This window comes from Misgurnus anguillicaudatus, chromosome 1 (genome assembly GCF_027580225.2).
Source record: "Misgurnus anguillicaudatus chromosome 1, ASM2758022v2, whole genome shotgun sequence".
Lineage (NCBI taxonomy): Eukaryota > Metazoa > Chordata > Actinopteri > Cypriniformes > Cobitidae > Misgurnus > Misgurnus anguillicaudatus.
This window is the reverse complement of record NC_073337.2, coordinates 29,928,409-29,950,189: the sequence shown is the minus strand read 5'-3', so window position 1 is coordinate 29,950,189 and position 21,781 is coordinate 29,928,409. Positions and strand designations below refer to the sequence as shown.

General features: G+C 39.4%; 9 protein-coding genes, 1 long non-coding RNA gene and 1 pseudogene across 10 annotated transcripts in view; 6 read left to right on the top strand and 5 right to left on the bottom strand.

The window, feature by feature from the left end:
• The window catches only part of ptprb (protein tyrosine phosphatase receptor type b), a 30,660-nt gene extending 30,225 nt beyond the window's left edge, over positions 1–435 (top strand). Inside the window, exon 30 of the mRNA XM_073869415.1 lies at positions 54–435. The gene's annotated coding sequence lies outside the window, so the exon portion shown is untranslated. The remainder of the gene's footprint in view (positions 1–53) is intronic.
• Positions 1–5,417, bottom strand: part of LOC129431932 (uncharacterized) — a 496,207-nt pseudogene extending 490,790 nt beyond the window's left edge.
• LOC141365259 (histone H2B-like) lies at positions 945–1,365 on the bottom strand. Its single transcript, XM_073869418.1, has one exon. The coding sequence runs from the start codon at positions 1,363–1,365 to the stop codon at positions 991–993; it is 375 nt and encodes a 124-aa protein (XP_073725519.1). The 3' UTR covers positions 945–990.
• Positions 2,246–2,568, bottom strand: LOC129431963 (histone H4). Its single transcript, XM_055190085.2, has one exon. It carries the CDS (start codon positions 2,562–2,564, stop codon positions 2,253–2,255), a length of 312 nt encoding a protein of 103 aa, XP_055046060.2. The 5' UTR covers positions 2,565–2,568; the 3' UTR covers positions 2,246–2,252.
• Positions 3,243–3,761, bottom strand: LOC129432132 (histone H3). The gene has a single exon (XM_055190343.2). It carries the CDS (start codon positions 3,736–3,738, stop codon positions 3,328–3,330), a length of 411 nt encoding a protein of 136 aa, XP_055046318.2. The 5' UTR covers positions 3,739–3,761; the 3' UTR covers positions 3,243–3,327.
• Positions 5,418–6,313: 896 nt separating the features above from the next.
• On the bottom strand, positions 6,314–8,029 carry LOC129431978 (uncharacterized). Its single transcript, XR_008639956.2, has 3 exons — positions 7,876–8,029; positions 6,835–7,148; positions 6,314–6,562 (listed from the first exon to the last, which is right to left on the bottom strand). It is a non-coding gene; the product is annotated as an uncharacterized lncRNA (long non-coding RNA).
• A 4,581-nt stretch (positions 8,030–12,610) lies between these two features.
• Positions 12,611–13,602, top strand: LOC129431919 (histone H1-like). The gene has a single exon (XM_055190041.2). It carries the CDS (start codon positions 12,800–12,802, stop codon positions 13,442–13,444), a length of 645 nt encoding a protein of 214 aa, XP_055046016.2. The 5' UTR covers positions 12,611–12,799; the 3' UTR covers positions 13,445–13,602.
• A 557-nt stretch (positions 13,603–14,159) lies between these two features.
• LOC129431940 (histone H2A-like) lies at positions 14,160–14,960 on the top strand. Its single transcript, XM_055190063.2, has one exon. The coding sequence runs from the start codon at positions 14,196–14,198 to the stop codon at positions 14,580–14,582; it is 387 nt and encodes a 128-aa protein (XP_055046038.1). The 5' UTR covers positions 14,160–14,195; the 3' UTR covers positions 14,583–14,960.
• Positions 14,961–15,877: 917 nt separating this feature from the next.
• On the top strand, positions 15,878–16,359 carry LOC129431925 (histone H3.3A). The gene has a single exon (XM_055190047.2). It carries the CDS (start codon positions 15,910–15,912, stop codon positions 16,318–16,320), a length of 411 nt encoding a protein of 136 aa, XP_055046022.2. The 5' UTR covers positions 15,878–15,909; the 3' UTR covers positions 16,321–16,359.
• A 629-nt stretch (positions 16,360–16,988) lies between these two features.
• Positions 16,989–17,367, top strand: LOC129431966 (histone H4). Its single transcript, XM_055190089.2, has one exon. It carries the CDS (start codon positions 17,016–17,018, stop codon positions 17,325–17,327), a length of 312 nt encoding a protein of 103 aa, XP_055046064.1. The 5' UTR covers positions 16,989–17,015; the 3' UTR covers positions 17,328–17,367.
• Positions 17,368–18,118: 751 nt separating this feature from the next.
• LOC129431947 (histone H2B-like) lies at positions 18,119–18,612 on the top strand. The gene has a single exon (XM_055190069.2). It carries the CDS (start codon positions 18,191–18,193, stop codon positions 18,563–18,565), a length of 375 nt encoding a protein of 124 aa, XP_055046044.1. The 5' UTR covers positions 18,119–18,190; the 3' UTR covers positions 18,566–18,612.
• Positions 18,613–21,781: the final 3,169 nt, after the last annotated feature.

Below are 21,781 nucleotides of genomic sequence, written 5' to 3'. Positions count from 1 at the left end.
GACGCAATGTGGTCAGTTATTTTTGTTTTGTTTTTGCTCCTCTAACAATTTAGCTCCAAAGGAAGCCACAATGTTGTGTGATGCCGAGCATCAGCTAGCAGACACAGACCAGCGGAGCGACACAAACACTTCTCCAGTATCGTTATAATAAACATCAACACTCCTGGAGCAAAGCCAGTCGGTCTGTCTTCACAGATTTTTGTATATAGATGTTTAAAACTGTTGTGCTATTAAATAAAATATATGCATTTTAAAAAATAAGTTTAAAAACAAAGCATAGCATAAGTCTCTTCATACTGTATCTATGTACTACAGACAATTGTTTGTAATAATTTATGTTTTAGGGTAGTTTTGTATCCTTTATAAAATGCATTTAGCTTATCAGCACTTGTAAATTACTCTATGAATTCAATTAATAAAATATATCACTAATTACGATGTCTTCTGTACATTTATTTCTAACACATGTGGGTCAGTGTTTAGCTGCTTAGTATGCTATAGATGCATGATTTTAGTGCGTAGCCCCTGGTCTCTATTGTGAAGCAAAAACAAAGTGACTTACACTGAAATAAATGAGTCAATCCCATAAAAATAAATATTTACTGCTTGGTACAATGTTTTTGGTCTACACGTCAATTTTTTGTCCTTTATGACAACACATACATTTGTTTTTATAGATATAGGAAATGTCTTCCAAAAGTGTAAATCGATTCCTTCATATCAAACATGAGAGTGGATTATGATTTAGTGTAATTCAACTACAAAAATCTTTAAGAATGTGAATTATAATTAAATACTGCAAATGTATGGATACAGTTGATATTCAATCCAAACACTGCAAAGCTAAAAAACTGAAATAACATGTTTATAAAATATTTATATTACATATTATGCATAAAATGTAATACTGACAGAAACAAAAGCTCTTTTGATTGAAACTGTGGGTGGCTCTTAAAAGAGCCTTTGGGTTTAGTTTGGGTACTTTCAGCTTTACTTGGAGCTCGTGTATTTGGTGACGGCCTTTGTTCCCTCAGACACGGCGTGTTTGGCGAGTTCACCGGGCAGCAGGAGACGCACGGCGGTCTGGATCTCTCTCGAGGTGATGGTGGAGCGCTTGTTGTAGTGAGCGAGACGAGAAGACTCACCGGCGATGCGCTCAAAGATGTCGTTGACGAAAGAATTCATGATGCCCATCGCCTTTGAAGAAATGCCGGTGTCGGGATGAACCTGCTTCAGGACTTTGTACACGTAGATGGCGTAACTCTCCTTCCTGGACCTCTTGCGCTTCTGTCCACTTTTGGCGGTGCTCTTGGTGACGGCTTTCTTTGAGCCCTTCTTGGGCGCGGGCTTTGCTGGTTCAGGCATGATGATGCTTCATATCTCAAAAGAAACTGAATGATCTTGAGGTTGCGTGCAGGGTTATTTATCCCCAGCTCTATGTAAATGTTTTAGCAAACAGAGCCCGTGGTCTGATTGGATATCTTTGTTGGCCCAACCCTTAAAATGTTTCTATTGGTCAGCTCAGAGTTTGACGCTTCAAAAGGAGAGCCAATGAAAGCCGACTAACATTCAGTCTTTCATTTGAACGCCCTTCCCCCATCCTCTTGATTTTTCTTTGTTCTCATTTCCCGCTCTTTAACTCGTTTCTCTTTTATTTTTGTAATATTCTACTGAGGGAAATAATTTGGTTCTTCCATATAATGTGCGCAATCTCCTGTTTAATTATAAAACGAATATTGTAGACAGTATAACAGCCATGCCAGTGCGTTTTTTTATGTTGAAACGTATTTTCTTCCTAAAAGCTCTTGGCTAATTCTCAGCTATAAACAATATACATTTTTATATGCTAAATGAGTTTCTTTGCAATTTCGCCTTTGTTTTAGCTTTACTCGTATCCTCTTTATGTTCCCGTATTGCGATTATCTGGACCACAAAAGCGTTTTTAAACGGCGAGTTGAACACCCTCGTCAAAACAATAAACAATCTCAAAGAGGAATAAAGAAAGAATATAATTAATAACCGATGAATTTGTGCTCAATGAAGACAGTTTCAATAAATAGTTTAACACAAACATCAACAAAAAATGATCTTATATTAGTGTCAGAAAGTGTACGTTTTATGAGAAACGCAACTCAAACAACATTTATAAAACATTTAAACTTAAGAAATATTATTTGATAGTTATTGCTCTTTACATGAAAGTTTGGGTGGCTCTTAGAAGAGCCGTTTGGTTTAGTTTTTCCTTTAATCGTTTAACCTCCGAAACCGTACAGTGTGCGTCCCTGTCTCTTCAGCGCGTACACGACATCCATAGCGGTGACGGTCTTTCTCTTGGCGTGCTCGGTGTAGGTGACGGCGTCACGGATAACATTCTCCAGAAACACCTTCAACACACCGCGGGTCTCCTCGTAGATAAGACCGGAGATGCGCTTGACACCACCACGGCGAGCGAGACGACGGATGGCGGGTTTGGTAATACCCTGAATGTTATCACGCAGAACCTTACGATGACGCTTAGCGCCTCCTGTTCCGAGTCCTTTACCGCCTTTGCCTCTTCCAGACATGAGTGCAACTGAATGTATACCGCAGTGTTGCAGCTAGTGATGGCCGTTTTCGAAGCACTGCTTCATGAGGCTTCGAAACATTTACGAATCTTTTGTTTCGAATCAGTGGTTCGGAGCTTGTTTCAAACTGGCCAAGTCACGTGATTTTAGCAAACGAGGCTTCATTACGTCATAACTGTTTCGAAACGTTTCGAAAATCCGATGGTTCACCACTAGGGGGAGTTGATCACATGACCAGTGTCTAATATGCTTAGATGAACTCGCGTCAGTTTTATTATGAAAGTTCATAAAACATTTATCCTTCTGACTAATAACACTGCCATGTTGTCTACTTTTTGTTTATAGACAGATTTAATGACAAAAATATGCATAATTAAAAGGGTAGTTAGTTTTATTCATTTGTTTGCCCTAAATAAAACTAAAAACACATAATACACTTTTAACTATGTCTTAATTTAGTTAAATCATTTTTTGTAACATATTTTAATAAAAATCTTGCTATTATTTTGTAAAAAAAATGTAAAATGTTTGGACACATCTGCTTTTACACTATTTTGACCAGCAGGGGTCGCCAGCCTGTGTGGGTTTCGAACTGCTTCGAAAAACTGAATCAATTTTCAAAGCAATTGGTTCAATTGATTCGAAGTTTCGAAAAGCTTCGTTTCTCCCATCACTAATTCATGCAAAACATAATGGAAATTGTCTCGTTTAAGGTATTTGGGTGGCTCTTAAAAGAGCCTTTGGGAGTTGTTGTGATCACAGTTTATGCGCGCTCCCCGCGGATACGACGGGCGAGCTGGATGTCCTTCGGCATGATTGTCACGCGCTTGGCGTGGATGGCGCACAAGTTGGTGTCCTCAAAGAGACCGACCAGGTACGCCTCGCTTGCCTCCTGCAGAGCCATGACAGCAGAGCTCTGGAAGCGCAGATCCGTCTTGAAGTCCTGAGCGATTTCTCTCACCAGACGCTGGAAGGGAAGTTTGCGGATCAGCAGCTCGGTTGATTTCTGATAACGGCGGATCTCTCTCAGAGCCACGGTGCCGGGCCTGTAACGATGAGGCTTCTTCACTCCACCAGTGGCCGGAGCGCTCTTACGGGCGGCTTTAGTAGCGAGCTGCTTCCTTGGAGCTTTGCCACCGGTAGATTTACGAGCGGTCTGCTTGGTTCTTGCCATTGCTGATGAGATCTCTCAAGCGTTCTTAACGGAACAATGCGCGTTGGGTCCCTGCTGCCTGCTTTTAAAGACTTGAATGCGAACTACGTCAGCGAAACTGGGATAAGTGATTTGCTAATGCGTGACGTCTGCTCAAGACAGAGGACCAATGGCTGCGCGATATCTGTTCAAAAGAAAATGGCGGGAGAGTGCGTTTCCCTTGTTCAGTTCATATTTGTTTACCCAAAGATATTTCACCTCGAAGACTTCACTGCAAATGACATTATATATGAACTTTTACTGGAAAATAACAAAGACAATTTCCTGGTTAACAATATCCTCATGCATGGAATTTTTTTTGTACATAAATCAAATTACCAAGAGGTGATACCAAGGTTTTATGCATTTCATGGTGAGTTTCATCTAAAAAAGCCCTTAAAGTGATTAAGAAGAAAAATGCAACTAGTCTTTTGTCCATCATATATGAATATGATTTAGAAGAAAAACCCTAGCCCCTAATTCATTTTTTTTTTGCATTTAATTATTATTTAATTTATATATATATATAATTTTTGTGTATGTGTATTGTTGCTTTATACATCTGCACCTGGTTTGTACGTTTAATGTTAACAAATATTATTATTGCCTTATTGTTTGTACATGAATATTTGTTTAATAATATAAAAGTTTTATTAAGAGATTAAAGGGATAGTTCATATTTGTTTAGATATATTTGCACTTTTGCTGTTTAGCACAGTAACGGAGCTGACAGAAAATCTTAATCTTATACATCAATCTGTATTTTTTATATTTACTGACTCATCACTGATACAGGCATTATAGCACATACAATTGAGAGAGCACAGTGAAAGTTCTGATTGAGCAACAAGAACAAACTTAGAATTTGATCACTTTATATTAAGTACACTTAATTAGTATTTGTTGATTGCACACAGTATGTGTTGATTAATCATGTTTTAGCACAATTCATACACCATAACGTTGAATCTCAACTACATTCATTCTGCTCTCTTATGAATCAAGTGGGTGGCTCTTAAAAGAGCCATTTGTGTTTAAAGGCGGAGTCCACGATGTTTGAACAACGCGTTGGAAAAGGAGACGGGCCGACTACCAAAACACACTTATAGCCAATCAACTCAAATCAAATGCCGGGTTGCGTATGTGTGGGGTGGGTCTATCAACAGAAGGTCCAGATTCTATTGGGGTAGGGGCGTGTTTGTTTGGGTGATTTCAAATATCAACATTGGCTTTCACACATCGTGGACTCCGCCTTTAAGTGAACTTGTGTTCGCTTATTTGGTCTTGGCGGGCTTCTCGGTCTTCTTTGGCAGCAGGACCGCCTGGATGTTGGGCAGGACGCCGCCCTGGGCGATCGTAACACCAGACAACAGTTTGTTCAGCTCCTCGTCGTTGCGAATGGCCAGCTGGAGGTGGCGAGGAACAATACGAGTCTTCTTGTTGTCACGAGCAGCGTTGCCAGCCAGCTCCAAGATCTCAGCGGTCAGATACTCGAGCACTGCGGCCAGATAGACGGGAGCGCCGGCACCAACACGCTCAGCATAGTTACCTTTACGCAGAAGACGGTGAACACGACCGACGGGGAACTGCAACCCAGCTCTGGATGAGCGAGTCTTGGCCTTCGCTCTCGCCTTACCGCCGGTTTTACCTCTGCCACTCATTTTATCTCTGATCTTTCACACAAACTCACAAGAGAAATGTAAGTTCTGCAGCTGGAGCCTCTCGTATTTGTATCCGTCTGTCAGTCGCCTATTGGTTGGAGTCTGTTAAAACTGTAAACCAATCAGTAAACTTCCCTCCAAACTTTAGCCCCACCCGCTTAGTCTGCTTGCCTCTGTTGTTTGAGGCATCAAATTATATTTGATGATTGAATACCTAAATGTAAAAATCCACCATTTCATCTGTGGATTCTTAAATTAAGATGTGACATAAGAAAATATTTATAGTTTTTAGACAAAAAATATAGTTTAAGTGAATTTCTGCTTAAAATAAGCAAACAATAAGTACATTAATAAATAAAAAAGCTGCCAATAGGGCAAACACAATTCAAGAAAAAAATACTTAACACATTGGCAGATTTTTATTTATTATTATTATTATTATTATTATTATTATTATTATTATTATTATTATTATCTTATTTTAAACACAAATTCACCTAAATTGAATATTTTTTGTCTAAAAATAGACTTATTTTGTAATGTCATTTTGCTAATCAGGAAAATAAATATTTACGTAAGAATTTTTAGATATTTGTACTGAAAACAAGACAAAAATACTAAGTAATATATATGTATATATTTTTTTTGCAGTGCAGTGTATTTGCTCCAGTTAAATCCACTTCAACTAAAGTACTCAAGGCTCATCTTTAACACAAGTTCAAGTCCTGGACGTGTACAGTAGTATACAATTTTATAAGAATATTTAACATTCATATTGATCTAACAAACAGCAATAAACTTTAATTTCAGCAAACTTTAATTAGCTGTCACTATATTATTTGTCGAATATCCCAAACATGTACATAATGGTGCACAAATACATACATTTAGAAGCATTGTTTTTATTTGAAACTATATAGAATCAATAGTCAAAATGAATGGGATGCAACATGACTGTTTTAAATAAATAGTCACCCATGTGTAGTTTAAAAACAACTGTGGAGCTTTTTTATTGCTCTGGTATCCTCTGAATAGACACATGGTCAAAATGTGAAGAGATTTTGATTTTGTGAAGTTCTTCATAAGAGGCTCGTGTCCCTGGACAGTCACAGTTATGGGCAGGATCTCCATCAGGTGTTACTGATCTACAAGTAAAACAGCATGTTGTCATCTCTCCCTCCTAATGTTGGAACAATCTTAGATTTGTAACTTTAATCATAAGACAGCTGAAGTTTAATTAGAGAAATACATATGGCTTAATATTTGCCTTGAATGTTTTGAATGGTGGTGTTGACATAAATATTTCACTTGCACAAAAATATAATGTTCACATCAGATTTCGGTCTAATCCTTACAGTCAACACATGAAATATGTTCATATATGTTTTATAATAAACTTATGCCAGCATGCACTTACCCGTCACTGATAAAAACGTGATCATGCTAAATGTGATTTTCTCTTCTTGATTGAATTCACACCAGTATTGGGCGCTGTCTGTCACAGTCAGGTTTAAGAAAGTGATGGTGAAGCCGGGAAACGTACCACTTCTTATTATTTTGACATTTGCATCTTCATTAAGATCAAAAGTGCCGTCATAATAAAAGAAGAAGATTCTCTGTGGTTTTGTTTCTTCTGGTGCATTCTATACATGTAAACCCCATGCTGATTCTTGTCTTCAGTAGCACACTGGATGCTGGCGTTTCCCCCAAGATGTCCCTTTACCATCGTAGCTGTTCATGAAGAAATTAAACTGCTAAGACTTTGTTTTTTGTCTCTGTACTTCCTAAATATATTCAGTTCAGACTTGTTATTTACTCTAAGATTAGACATCACATGACCAATGAGGAAGTAAATACCAAAATAAAAGTAAATGTTTTTTTAACAGATTAAATATATTGTAAGTGTTAATGTAAGTATTTAAATGTAAGTCATGATTTATCACAGCTTTTGTTTAGTGTGCAAGGTATGAGTATTAAATACAGCCTAACACAGAAGACTCAATGCATTTTATTGAATATTAAAGATGAGTAGGATGATTAAGTGCAATGAAACAAAACTGAAAAAAAAGTATACTTTATAAACATTTAATCTGTATCAAACCAAATAAAGTTCACAATTAGTTACACTTTTATACTAAATATGTTTTGTGTGTGTGTGTGTGTGTGTGTGTGTGTGTGTGTGTGTGTGTGTGTGTGTGTGTGTGTGTGTGTGTGTGTGTGTGTGTGTGTGTGTGTGTTAGGTTGTTTAATCTTTATTTTATTGAGTTCTTGACAATGTAAGATTCAGTGACGCATCATTTAAAAAACAATTTAACAGCAAATGTTTAACTCACAAACCAAATGTTCAAACACAAAAAGACAACATTTATATTTTTGCTTAATTTATTTTTTTCAATAACAAACTTTTACTGTTAGTAGTGTAAATAACATATTTTAGAGCAATAAAACAAATACATACCTTTCAAATGTGGATCTTGTAATGAGTAGCTGAAACAGATCATCAACAGTAAACTATAACTCACAACGCTTGACATTTTCTGAGCTCTGAATCACAACTAGTTGTTGTTACATTTACTGAAAAGAGAAATCAAATGATTCAGACACAGCTGTGAGGAAACGTTATAGATGTACTAGAAACTGAGGGTGTAACGCTGTGGGCGGACATCTGTTGCTTAACCCCTGAATGTAATTTTAGTCTTTCTCTTAAACATTCATGCATTAGGCAGATCAAGCCCGTAGGCAGGGGGGGTTCGGGTGGTTCGAACGAACCCCCCCTCACTGCCAAAAGGTCCAGAATTTAAGTCGTTTTTTCGCGTGATTATTGTCATCATTGTTTTAATCAATGCTTCTGACAAATATTCTGTGTTCCTGACACATTATTGAAGCTGGACGCATGACCGTACTCACCATTGAGGTCCACGAGGTCCGGATTTCGGTCATTTTCTGACGCTCGTTTTATTTGACTCAATGCTCAGTGCTCGTTTGACTTCTGGCTGCACTGCGCAGACCAATCGGCATGTGACGTCTTAGCACCGCGAGACCGATTCAATCGTAAATGACTCAGTATGCTTCTAAATAGATCTCGCAGTAGTGTGATGTCACATGCCAACAGGTCTGAGCTGCACCCCATTAAGTAAGATAAAGTCAAAATTATTCCGAGATGACCAATCAAACCAGGCAGACAAAGGTGCAACACAGGGATCAGATGCGCCTTTAGTGGAAGCGCAAGAAAGTTGTAAGTAATCAAACGCTGACTATTATACAGCCGTTTAATGACGAGAAATATGAAATGCAGTGATTGTCAAGGTGACAAGACAAGAAACATTACTGCAGCTGAGCCACATGAATGTCCAAATTTAATGCGCTGCTTTAACTCCCTCCAGTAATTTACTTCCCGTTATTCAGTGTGTTTATTAACAAAATTCAATGCCACTCTTTAATTCTTTAAGATATCTTTTTTTACTGTATGATTAGATTCACTGTTGAACTTGAAAACGGAAAACGCGACGCATCACGTGCGCGGTACAACGCTTCATCCACCGGTAATGCGCGTGCACGGAGTTTAAATGGGCGCACGTTCATCTTTTGGCTTAAACATTTTATTGCATTCAGTCTTAAAGCCCAATAAATAACTTACTTGCAACTTCTTCCTGTAGTGTTGAGCCGTTGAGCTCTGCTATTAAAAGTAAGTTTAAGGTTTATCATGGAATTTTTATTTTCTGAACAACTTTTACTAAAGTTACTGCAGTTAACAAGAAGCCTTTTGCTTAATTAACAGACAGTAAATCGGATGTGAGAAGTTTAAAATTAAGGCTTGCATTGTGTTTACATCTTACACAGTTAGTACAGGTCCGTAGCCAGCCTATTGAAAGGGGGGGTTCTTTTTTCAAAAAGTGGACCTTTTTTGCAGTTTTTCCTCCTCCATTTGTATTTAATTATGAGCAGGGCCGTACGCAGGATTTTATAAATACCGAGGTCCATATATGTATTTTTCTAGGTCATGCACCACAGGAAAAAATCTTATTTCTCTGCTCTACATATATGAATTTAAAAAAAAATCTGACAACCAAAGAATCAAATAACTATAGATTTCAAACCATGTCAGTATGCAGAAGATTTGTGTTGGTCATTAGGAATGCATTGTAATAACTATTTTACCATCCTGGGCACACTGGGTTATGTCAGTAAAGTAAACATAGGCTTACTGAATATAGGATAATTTTAGTGAATGAACTAAAGGCTATCAATAATTAGTTTATTAAATTAATTCAAAATATACGCACCCTATTATTATACACTTTATATGCTTAAATACAACATCAGTAATGCAGGGAACTTCAATTTTATAAAATGGGTCGGCCGAGGCTACTTTAGGGGGTCCATATCCCATGAAAGAAAACTGTGATTATTAAAAAAGCATACATGAATCTACGATTACTTCACATTACCACATTAGATAAATATTATTCTTGCCCTGCATGCATTTTACTACAAGCCCGTAGGCAGGGGGGGTTCGGGTGGTTCGAACGAACCCCCCCTCACTGCCAAAAGGTCCAGAATTTAAGTCGTTTTTTCGCGTGATTATTGTCATCATTGTTTTAATCAATGCTTCTGACAAATATTCTGTGTTCCTGACACATTATTGAAGCTGGACGCATGACCGTACTCACCATTGAGGTCCACGAGGTCCGGATTTCGGTCATTTTCTGACGCTCGTTTTATTTGACTCAATGCTCAGTGCTCGTTTGACTTCTGGCTGCACTGCGCAGACCAATCGGCATGTGACGTCTTAGCACCGCGAGACCGATTCAATCGTAAATGACTCAGTATGCTTCTAAATAGATCTCGCAGTAGTGTGATGTCACATGCCAACAGGTCTGAGCTGCACCCCATTAAGTAAGATAAAGTCAAAATTATTCCGAGATGACCAATCAAACCAGGCAGACAAAGGTGCAACACAGGGATCAGATGCGCCTTTAGTGGAAGCGCAAGAAAGTTGTAAGTAATCAAACGCTGACTATTATACAGCCGTTTAATGACGAGAAATATGAAATGCAGTGATTGTCAAGGTGACAAGACAAGAAACATTACTGCAGCTGAGCCACATGAATGTCCAAATTTAATGCGTTGCTTTAACTCCCTCCAGTAATTTACTTCCCGTTATTCAGCGTATTTATTAACTAAATTCAATGCCACTCTTTAATTCTTTAAGATGTCTTTTTTACTGTATGATTAGATTCACTGTTGAACTTGAAAACGGAAAACGTGACGCATCACGTGCGCGGTACAACGCTTCATCCACCGGTAATGCGCGTGCACGGAGTTTAAATGGGCGCACGTTCATCTTTTGGCTTAAACATTTTATTGCATTCGGTCTTAAAGCCCAATAAATAACTTACTTTTAACTTCTTCCTGTAGTGTTGAGCCGTTGAGCTCTGCTATTAAAATTAAGTTTAAGGTTTATCATGGAATTGTAATTTTCTGAACAACTTTTACTAAAGTTACTGCAGTTAACAAGAAGCCTTTTGCTTAATTAACAGACAGTAAATCGGATGTGAGAAGTTTAAAATTAAGGCTTGCATTGTGTTTACATCTTACACAGTTAGTAAAATGCATGCAGGGCAAGAATAATATTTATCTAATGTGGTAATGTGAAGTAATCGTAGATTCATGTATGCTTTTTTAATAATCACAGTTTTCTTTCATGGGATATGGACCCCCTAAAGTAGCCTCGGCCGACCCATTTTATAAAATTGAAGTTCCCTGCATTACTGATGTTGTATTTAAGCATATAAAGTGTATAATAATAGGGTGCGTATATTTTGAATTAATTTAATAAACTAATTATTGATAGCCTTTAGTTCATTCACTAAAATTATCCTATATTCAGTAAGCCTATGTTTACTTTACTGACATAACCCAGTGTGCCCAGGATGGTAAAATAGTTATTACAATGCATTCCTAATGACCAACACAAATCTTCTGCATACTGACATGGTTTGAAATCTATAGTTATTTGATTCTTTGGTTGTCAGATTTTTTTTTAAATTCATATATGTAGAGCAGAGAAATAAGATTTTTTCCTGTGGTGCATGACCTAGAAAAATACATATATGGACCTCGGTATTTATAAAATCCTGCGTACGGCCCTGCTCATAATTAAATACAAATGGAGGAGGAAAAACTGCAAAAAAGGTCCACTTTTTGAAAAAAGAACCCCCCCTTTCAATAGGCTGGCTACGGACCTGCAGATGCTTTTATCTAAAGCAATTCAAATAAAATATAACTTCTAAACAGGGTTTACAATTTTATTATCATGTGTTTTGTCTGTCAGATACTTAATTTTGTCACAGTTAAAGTCATTCAAAGGCTTTACTCTGCACCTTTAGGGGGAACTTCAGTAAATAAATATAATTAACATTATAATCTGTACTGGGATATGTGTTTTTCTTTTACGGAGGAATTAAATAAAGCTTGGAAACCTCTCTTTGGTTTTGTTGAGGATTCCTCTGGAGAAAGATGAACTGAAATGATAAAGAAAAACTAAATAGGTAAGATCATGGTTCATTGTAACCCACTTGAAGGGGGTGAAAATTACTTTTTAAAGATGACAGAATCATTATTTTATTATTACATAATAAAATATTTGTAGATCTATTAGTGAATCTGTTGACTTAGACGTGTGTAATGAAACAAAGATTAAAATGAAAGATATCTTAATGTTGTTTAATATTCTGGCTCTGTCTAAACTTGTGTTTTAACATATTTAACATAAAAACATATTATAATCAATCAACATTATTTGTTTGAATACTACAAATATTTTTCAATTTTTCCTTCTTTAAAAAAAGCAAAAAATCTATGAAAGACGTTGCATGCATGTACAATACTATCAAACACTACTGGGAGAAAAGGGCAATAAACAGAGATGTTTAACAAAGGGAAATACAAATAAATAACATATTAAATTGTAACTAATACGCTTCTAAATAGTATTAAATAATCAAAATGATTATAGAGATTACAACATCATTGCAAAACCACAAATCACATGAATTTCGTCTTGTGCTTTATCCAGAGACAGATGCTCAGCGTGCATTTGATCTGATTGTGCCAAAATAAAGTGTTTACTGCCGTGAAGTTTGGTCTCTAAATAAAGCTCTGAATCTGTTTTCACCTCGTTAAACTTCTTAAACACCCCGTTTTTTGTTCGATATTTTAGAGGAGAAAACACAATCACTCGCGACTCGAGAAGGCGCGCAGTCACAGACAGACTGAGTCTATAAGGTTCTCATGTGTTGTATAAGCGCGCGGCGCCTCTCTGCAGTCCAGCATTACTGATCGAGTTCAGTTCTTTTGACAGTTCAGATCTATTTAGAAGAATGGCAGAAACCGCTCCAGCTCCAGCTGCTCCACCAGCCAAAGCGCCCAAGAAGAAAACTGCAGCCAAGGCGAAGAAAACGGGTCCGAGCGTGAGCGAGCTCGTCGTCAAAGCTGTGACAGCCTCCAAAGAGAGAAGCGGCGTGTCCCTCGCTGCCCTGAAGAAAGCGCTTGCCGCCGCCGGCTACGACGTGGAGAAGAACAACTCTCGCGTCAAGATCGCCATCAAGGGTCTGGTGACTAAAGGCACATTGGTTCAGACTAAAGGAACCGGCGCGTCTGGCTCATTCAAGCTGAACAAGAAGCAAACAGAGACCAAGAAGGCCGCTCCTAAAGCAAAGAAGCCCGCAGCCAAAAAGCCCGCAGCTGCCAAGAAGCCCAAAACTGCTGCAGCAAAGAAGACCGCCGCAAAGAAATCTCCGAAGAAGGTGAAGAAGCCCGCTGCCACAGCCGCTAAGAAGGCGACCAAGAGCCCCAAGAAGGCAACCAAAAGCCCAAAGAAGGCAACCAAGAGCCCCAAGAAAGCAAAGAAGCCTGCGGCTCCTAAGAAAGCAACAAAGAGCCCCAAAAAGGCGAAGGTTGCGAAGCCCAAGGCGGCAAAGCCTAAAGCAGCCAAACCTAAAAAGGCCGCACCCAAAAAGAAGTAAAGTCACCAGCTGAAGTGTTTTGCTCTGGAAACAAACGGCTCTTTTAAGAGCCACCCACCACCTCATGAAAGAGTTTCAGATCTGCATGTAATGATGTCTTTATACTTTACTCTACTTTAATTTGAACGGTTAAATGAACCCGTGTGAGAGCTGGCACAGTTAAGTACTTAGATGGCTGTTTCTAATCATAAAGGGGTGAATAACCAAACAGGGTTTTAATTTAACCAGAGTTAGGTTATTAGTTGTTTTAGGACATTTAAGTAGTTTTAACAAGCATATACCTTACAAAAAAAATAAAAAATACTGCTGTGGATCTTTGGCATTGGCCTTATTATATGTTAATATATATTCATTGTTTCCAAGATCACATTTTAATCTGAGACTGGACCTAATTATAGCTATAGCAATGTATTAATAAATTAAATTTAAACTAAAATTAAATATATTTGCTGACAAAAAAACAAAGGTAAATATTATATATGTGGGTCCGTAGAATAAGAATATTAAAACAACAATGCAGTACATAATCATGTTAATTTGTTTAACAAAATATTTCATTTCTTTTAACTGTATTAAGATGCATGCAGACTAAGGGGGTGGGGTTGAAGTTTGGAGGGAAGTTTACTGATTGGTTTACAGGTTTAACAGACTCCAACCAATAGGTGACTGACAGACGGGTTTAATACAAGAGGCTCCAGCATCAGAACTTACATTTCTCTTGTGAGTTTGTGTTTGTTAGATCAAATCTAAAATGAGCGGCAGAGGTAAAACCGGCGGTAAGGCGAGAGCGAAGGCCAAGACTCGCTCATCCAGAGCTGGGTTGCAGTTCCCCGTCGGCCGTGTTCACAGACTTCTCCGTAAAGGCAACTATGCTGAGCGTGTCGGTGCCGGTGCTCCCGTCTATCTGGCCGCAGTGCTCGAGTATCTGACTGCTGAGATTCTGGAGTTGGCCGGAAACGCCGCTCGTGACAACAAGAAGACTCGCATCATTCCCCGTCATCTGCAGTTGGCGGTGCGCAATGACGAGGAGCTGAACAAACTTCTGGGCGGTGTGACCATCGCTCAGGGCGGCGTGCTGCCCAACATCCAGGCTGTGCTGTTGCCCAAGAAGACCGAGAAGCCCGCCAAGACCAAATAAATGAACACTAGTTCACTTAAACACAAAGGCTTTTTTAAAAGCCACCCAATCGATCCATAAGAGAGCCGAATGAATGTAGTTGAGATTCAATGTTATAATGTGTATCAATAGTGCGAAAGCATGATTAATCAACACATACTGTGTGCAATCAACTAATACTTGTTTATAAGCAGTATGTGCTTATCTGTACTTAAAATAAGTGATCAAATTCTGAGTTTGTTCTTGTTGCTCAATCAGAGCTTTCACTTCTAAAATCTGTATTAAAACTTTTAGATTAAAATTGTAGCTTGAAGGACAAACGTTTCATCTTGTAGTCATCAGCAGTGATTTAATGCTTCATAATGTTTTGGTTGTTTCCATGTCGTGGCTATATTTTAATGGAAACCCTTTTTGTCATGACAGACAGATTTCACATTATTAAAGTTTCTCCAAGTATGTATTGCAGTTTGTCATTTTGCTACATTTTTATTAAAGGATGTGATGCTTTCTGATTCAGAGAAAACGTTTCCAGATGTCTGTGTGAGAGAGAGAGAGAGAGAAAAAGAATACTTTGAAAAATAATCACGCAGATGATAAAAAAGCTGATAAAAATACAGCTAGATGTATAAGATTAAGATTTTCTGTCAGCTACTGTGCTAAACAGCAAAAGTCCCAATATATCTAAACACATATGAACCTTTTTTTTTTGTGGGTGAACTATCCCTTTAATCTCCTAATAAAACTTTTTTTTATTAAACAAATAATTATGCACAAGCATTTAGGCAATAATAATAGTTGTTAACATGAAACTTACAAACCAGGTGCAGATGTATATAATAATTAAATGAATTAGGGGCTAGGGTTTTTCTTCTAAATCATATTCATATATGATGGACAAAAGACTAGTTGCATTTTTCTTCTTAATCACTTTAAGGGCTTTTATAAATGAAACAAATTCACCATGAAATGCATAAAACCTCGGTATCACCTTTTGGTATTTTGATTTATGTACAAAAAAATTCCCAAGCATGAGGATATTGTTAACCAGGAAATTGTCTTTGTTATTTTCCAGTAAAAGTTCATATGTAATGTAATTTCCAGTGAAGTCTTTGAGGTGAAACATCTTTGGGTAAACAAATAACTGAACAAAGGAAACGCACTCTCCCGCCATTTTCTTTTGAACAGATATCGCGCAGCCATTGGTCCTCTGTCTTTAGCAGGCGTCACACATTAGCCAAGCACATGTCTCTGTTTCGCTGACGTAGTTCGCATTCAAGTCCTTAAAATCAGGCAGCAGGGACCTAACGCTCATTGTTCCGTTAAGAACGCTTGAGAGATCTCATCAGCAATGGCAAGAACAAAGCAGACCGCTCGTAAATCTACTGGAGGCAAAGCCCCAAGGAAGCAGCTCGCTACTAAAGCCGCCCGTAAGAGCGCCCCGGCCACCGGTGGAGTGAAGAAGCCTCATCGTTACAGGCCCGGCACCGTGGCTCTTAGAGAGATTCGCCGTTATCAGAAATCAACGGAATTGCTGATCCGCAAACTGCCGTTCCAGCGTTTGGTCCGTGAAATTGCGCAGGACTTCAAGACAGATCTGCGTTTCCAGAGCGCAGCCATTGGAGCACTGCAGGAGGCCAGTGAAGCTTACCTTGTTGGTCTGTTCGAGGACACGAACTTGTGCGCCATCCACGCCAAGAGAGTCACCATCATGCCCAAAGACATCCAACTGGCTCGCCGTATCCGCGGAGAACGTGCTTAAGACCGCGTTACAGAATTAAACCCAAACGGCTCTTTTAAGAGCCACCAAATCCACTGAATGAAACGATTTCCATTGTTTTGTGATATTAACGTTATGCAAGATGAGCCCGTAAGTTAACCGGGAGATGAATGCGCTAAAGCGTAAAGCACAGATGTGTATATATCCCTTTAACTGAATTAAGCAGTGCCGTTAAACCCATGATGATTTAATGATTACAACATCGTTTCTTATCGCCATACATGTCATAGCCAAAAGACTCGCTGCGGGAAAGTTGCAAGTTAAAACCGAATTCAATTGGTTTATATTGAAAGCAGTTACTATAATTGCTAAATATGATATTAAAAAATGATGCTATATAGAAACTAAGGAGATGCCAGCGCGTGAATGTTTTCTACTGCGCAACATCGCTGTCATTGCTAACATCTAGTTTATAGTTTAATATTGCTTTAATTTCTTTGCAAATCTTCAACATTGTCCTTTATAAAAGTTGCATTGTTTGTGAAGCAATTTACTGAAGCCTTTGGAGGGGGTGGAGCAGCAAATTGTGAGGAAAATAATTGTGACGCTATCACGTGAATGCTGACCCCGCCCTCGTGTGTGTGTTTTCTACTAGGTCCTGTAGACAAAAGTAAAAGTCCTCTCTGCCATGACAACTTTGTTACATTCTTTGTACAGCTCATCCTGAACAGGTTACCATGTCTGGAAGAGGCAAAGGCGGTAAAGGACTCGGAAAAGGAGGCGCTAAGCGTCATCGTAAAGTTCTGCGTGATAACATTCAGGGTATCACCAAACCCGCCATCCGTCGTCTCGCTCGTCGTGGTGGTGTCAAGCGTATCTCCGGTCTTATCTACGAGGAGACCCGCGGTGTGTTGAAGGTGTTTCTGGAGAATGTTATCCGTGACGCTGTCACCTACACCGAGCACGCCAAGAGAAAGACCGTCACCGCCATGGATGTCGTGTACGCGCTGAAGAGACAGGGACGCACACTGTACGGTTTCGGAGGTTAAACGATTAAAGGACAAACAAAACCCAACGGCTCTTTTAAGAGCCACCCACATTATCACACAAAGAGATGAACCTTCAAATTATATTTCTTGAGTCTTAATGTGGTTCATTCAGTTGCGTTCCTCATAATACGTACACTTTCTGACACCGATTTAAGATCACTTTTGTTTATGTTTGTGTTGAACTATTTATTGAAACCTTCTTTCATTGAGCACAAATCCCTCGATTAGTGATTATGTTCTTTCTTTATTCCTCTTTGGGATTGTTTATTGTTTTGACGAGGGTGTTCAACTCGCCGTTTAAAAACGCGTTTGTGGTCCAGATAATTGCAATACGAGAACATAAAGATTATATGAGCAAAAGCGAAATTACAGGGTAGTTTGTTTAGGATATAAAAATGTTTGTTTATAGCTATACGTTAGTGAAGAGCTGTTGGGAAGAAAATGATTTTCAACATTAAAAAACGCACTGGCATGGCTGTTATACTCTCTACAATATTCGTTTAATAATTAAATAGGAAATTCCGCACATTATATTGAAGAACCAAATTATTTCCCTCAGTGGAATATTACTAAAATAAAAGAGAAACGAGTTAAAGAGCGGGAAATGAGAACAAAGAAAAATCAAGAGGATGGGGGAAGGGCGTTCAAATGAAAGACTGGATGTAAGTCGGCTTTAATTGGTTCTCCTTCTTACGCGTCAAACTCTAAGCTGACCAATAGAAACATTTTAGGGGTTGGGCCAACAAAGACATCGAATCAGACCACGGGCCTTGTTTGCTGTACATTTACATAGAGCTGGGGATAAATAACCCTGCACGCGACCTCAAGATTATTCAGTTTCTTCTGAGATTTAAAGCATCATCATGCCTGAGCCAGCAAAGCCCGCGCCGAAGAAGGGCTCAAAGAAAGCCGTCACCAAGAGCGCCGCCAAGAGTGGAAAGAAGCGCAAGAGGTCCAGGAAGGAGAGTTACGCCATCTACGTGTACAAAGTCCTGAAGCAGGTTCATCCCGACACCGGCATTTCTTCAAAGGCGATGGGCATCATGAACTCTTTCGTCAACGACATCTTTGAGCGCATCGCCGGTGAGTCTTCTCGTCTCGCTCACTATAACAAGCGCTCCACCATCACCTCGAGAGAGATCCAGACCGCCGTGCGTCTCCTGCTGCCCGGTGAACTCGCCAAACACGCCGTGTCTGAGGGAACAAAGGCCGTCACCAAATACACGAGCTCCAAGTAAAGCCGAGAGTACCCAATCTGAACCCAAAGGCTCTTTTAAGAGCCACCCACACTTTCCAGGAAAGAGCTTCTAATGTTGAATTCGCGCATACGATAAAAAACTCCAATTGTGATTAGCTATATACAATTTCAACATAAAACAATAATTTGCTAGGTTAGGTTTGCAGTTTGATGTCACGTTTAATTTCAATAAACACTTGAAGGGTTAGTTATCACAAAGTTACAGTTTGATCACAAATCACTTATCCCGGGTGTCTTCATAAACCATTTTTTGGTATTTTTGGTAAAATTGTGATTGTCCCATTATACTCAATGACTCAACAATATTTATTGACATTTATCTGGATATCGCCATAATTGTGCAAATGTAGAAAAAATTTAAAATGATTAAAGACTGTGGTGTTTATTTTCATAAATCAGTACGCAGCAACAGTGGCGCAGTGATGCTTGTGATGCGGTCTGAACCGTGGGTTTACCGGTGTATTTTATCACGACTTAGAACGCGTTTCAACCAATCAGAATGAAGAACCAGAACGAGCCGTTTTATAATCATTATTTTGGTTTTCTTTGTGCACAAAAGTGTTCTCGTTGCTCATAATATTATTATTAAACTACTGATGGCACATAGACCTTTTGGTGATGTCTTTCATTCTTTTCTAAGCTGAATCACATGCTAATCACGTCACAGTCAGGAGAAAGAAACGATTTTAACAATCCTTGTTACATTATATGTCAATATAATATATTAAAGAGTTCACACTTACAAATAAGTCAGATAGAATTAATGATATGCGTATTTGGCGTGCTGTCCGAGGAGAGGGCTCTGAGCTCGGTATTTGACCCGAGCCCAGAGCACTCCCCCACAAAGAGAAGGCTCCGGGGTCTGTATTAGGCCCGAACCCAGAACACACCCCAAAATTGCAAACTAATGTCGGACAGCAGCCTGAGGTTGTATTGGTAGCCCCCCAAAAACTTCAACATCAGCGTTGCAGTAGTAGAGACATTATGTGAAATTAACCCCCCCAAAAAGTGAAGGGAGGAGAAGGTATTTGCATAATCGAGCGTGACCGTTCAACCGGGAGGGCTCTCGCAGCATCCGACAGGGATTAATGCTCACAGCGTCGGACGGGTAAGCCCCGCCAGCAGTTGAACGGGACGCGCAGCGCGAGCGTGATTCGGGATCGAGTTTAGCCGTTCAACCGGGAGGGCTCTCGCAGCATCCGACGGGGCTTCATGGTCACAGCATCGGACGTGCAGAAAGTGCAGAAGTCAAGTCGACAGTCATATTATATTGTCCGTGGTAGAAGTGAGGCATGACGGCAGAATCTAAAGATATAAAGATTAATTGCCCATGGCCATATTTGTTAAAGTTTATGTTTTTTAAAGAAACACAGTAAAGCTTACACATTCGTAAGTAAATTGTGCAAACCAAAACATTTGTATGCGTCAAAAACTTCAGGTACATGCGAGTGAGTAATCACTGTTTTATATTAATCCTCCTGTTTAATACATGTTAACGTTACATGTTTTAATAAACACTGTTGAATATAACTGGCTATAGCAATACAATTGTCTATACATTTTAAGTTAAATGTTGACTTACATTTTGCCCATCGGTAATCTCTTCAATTCAAGGATAAACAGCACGGCAGCTTACTGTTGTCGAACGTGTACTATTCTGAGTGCCTATGCATATTTTGGCTCATTGTCGGATGCGTCCGAAGGAAACTGTTCTGGATTCAGTCTACCGGTGGCTTGGTAACCGTTGTATCAGTATGCGTGCTGTCAGGAACGTGCATACTCATTAACAACATGGTCTCAGTTTAGTGTAATGTTGAAGTAACTGGGAGCTGTAATGAAAGGTCTGTATGGTAAATAGATTATGCAGTGGAATATTGTCTTATTCTGAGTCAGAGTGACTGTTAAGCACACCTGAAATCGAGTAACGTTAGATCATGCTGTTTGGAGACGCCATCGTTTTAAAAATGATTCAGTCCAATTTGGAGTAGCCTAATGGTTCAACCTGTTCGCTTTAAACAAATCATTCTCTTGAACTTAATCTTTTAAGCAGGCATCATTAATTGTCACGAAAGGCTTTTTGTCTTTCAGCGTCACTAAACGCTGCTCGAGACTGGGCAATAAATACAGATGCTTTTCGAAGCTTCAAATCAGTTACAGTAAATTAATTGTTTTGACAAAAAGATTCACCATTTCGACAAACTCGAAACACCTGAATATGGCGCCACCTGCTGGTGAAAATGTTGTAAAAGCGACAAGATTTTAGTCCAAACCTTTACACGTCATTCAAAATCATTGCAAATATTTTCTAAAAATATGTTTAAGAAAATATGTATTTAACTTAAACAAAAAACGCAAATAACTTTACTTGGTGGCTTAAAAAAGATCATTAAAATGAACTCCCCTTTAATTATGCACATGTTGGTCATTAAATCTGTCTATAAAGCTGTCATGCGAAGCCAGGAGCGCACCGGGCTACCGCCACTTGACCAAACCCGAGACTGCCTGAGGGATGTGGCCTGAGCTCGATTGCAATAGAACTGTGGCACAGTCTGAGCGAACACAAGTATCTCAGAACCAGGCGCGCAACCCGTCCGGGAAGCAAAGCAAGCTGCGCATGCGCCTTGGTCGATGACATTGATCGTTTTCACAACGCAAGATCAACATGCCAACTGAGAAACTCTGCATTCAAAAACAGATGCGATGCCGTCGCTCCCCCGGCCTGCATGAGAACAAAAAACTTATTATACGAGCGCAATGGTGATGACGCGAGACTGCTCAAGTGAACCGGGGTTTGATGTACTCGAGTGACGGTAAAACCAGACCGATGCTGCGGGGGGCGCCGGTATTCAGATACGATCACAGTCAGGATCGGACCGCAGCAAGCGAGCCTAGTGCCCCAAGAAAAAAGCCCCAAGACATTCGGACCTGTGCAGGTAGCGGAGGCAGCCTCACGCTTGTGGGGATAGGGTGGAAGAAGGGAGGTGAGGAAGACAGTCTCGCGCTACAGTCGGGCCATGGACAGAGGAGAGAATTAGATAGAGAAGCCTGTGCTGGCTGAGTCTGTGCCACTGATGGAGGCATGCTCACGCAGAGTAAAGGAAAGCTGTGGTGAGGGGTTCAGTGGAAATTTAGAGTTAATTCCCCTTTTTTTTCCTTGTCATGGATTCAGCCACTCCCAGGCCCTCCGGCCATGCTA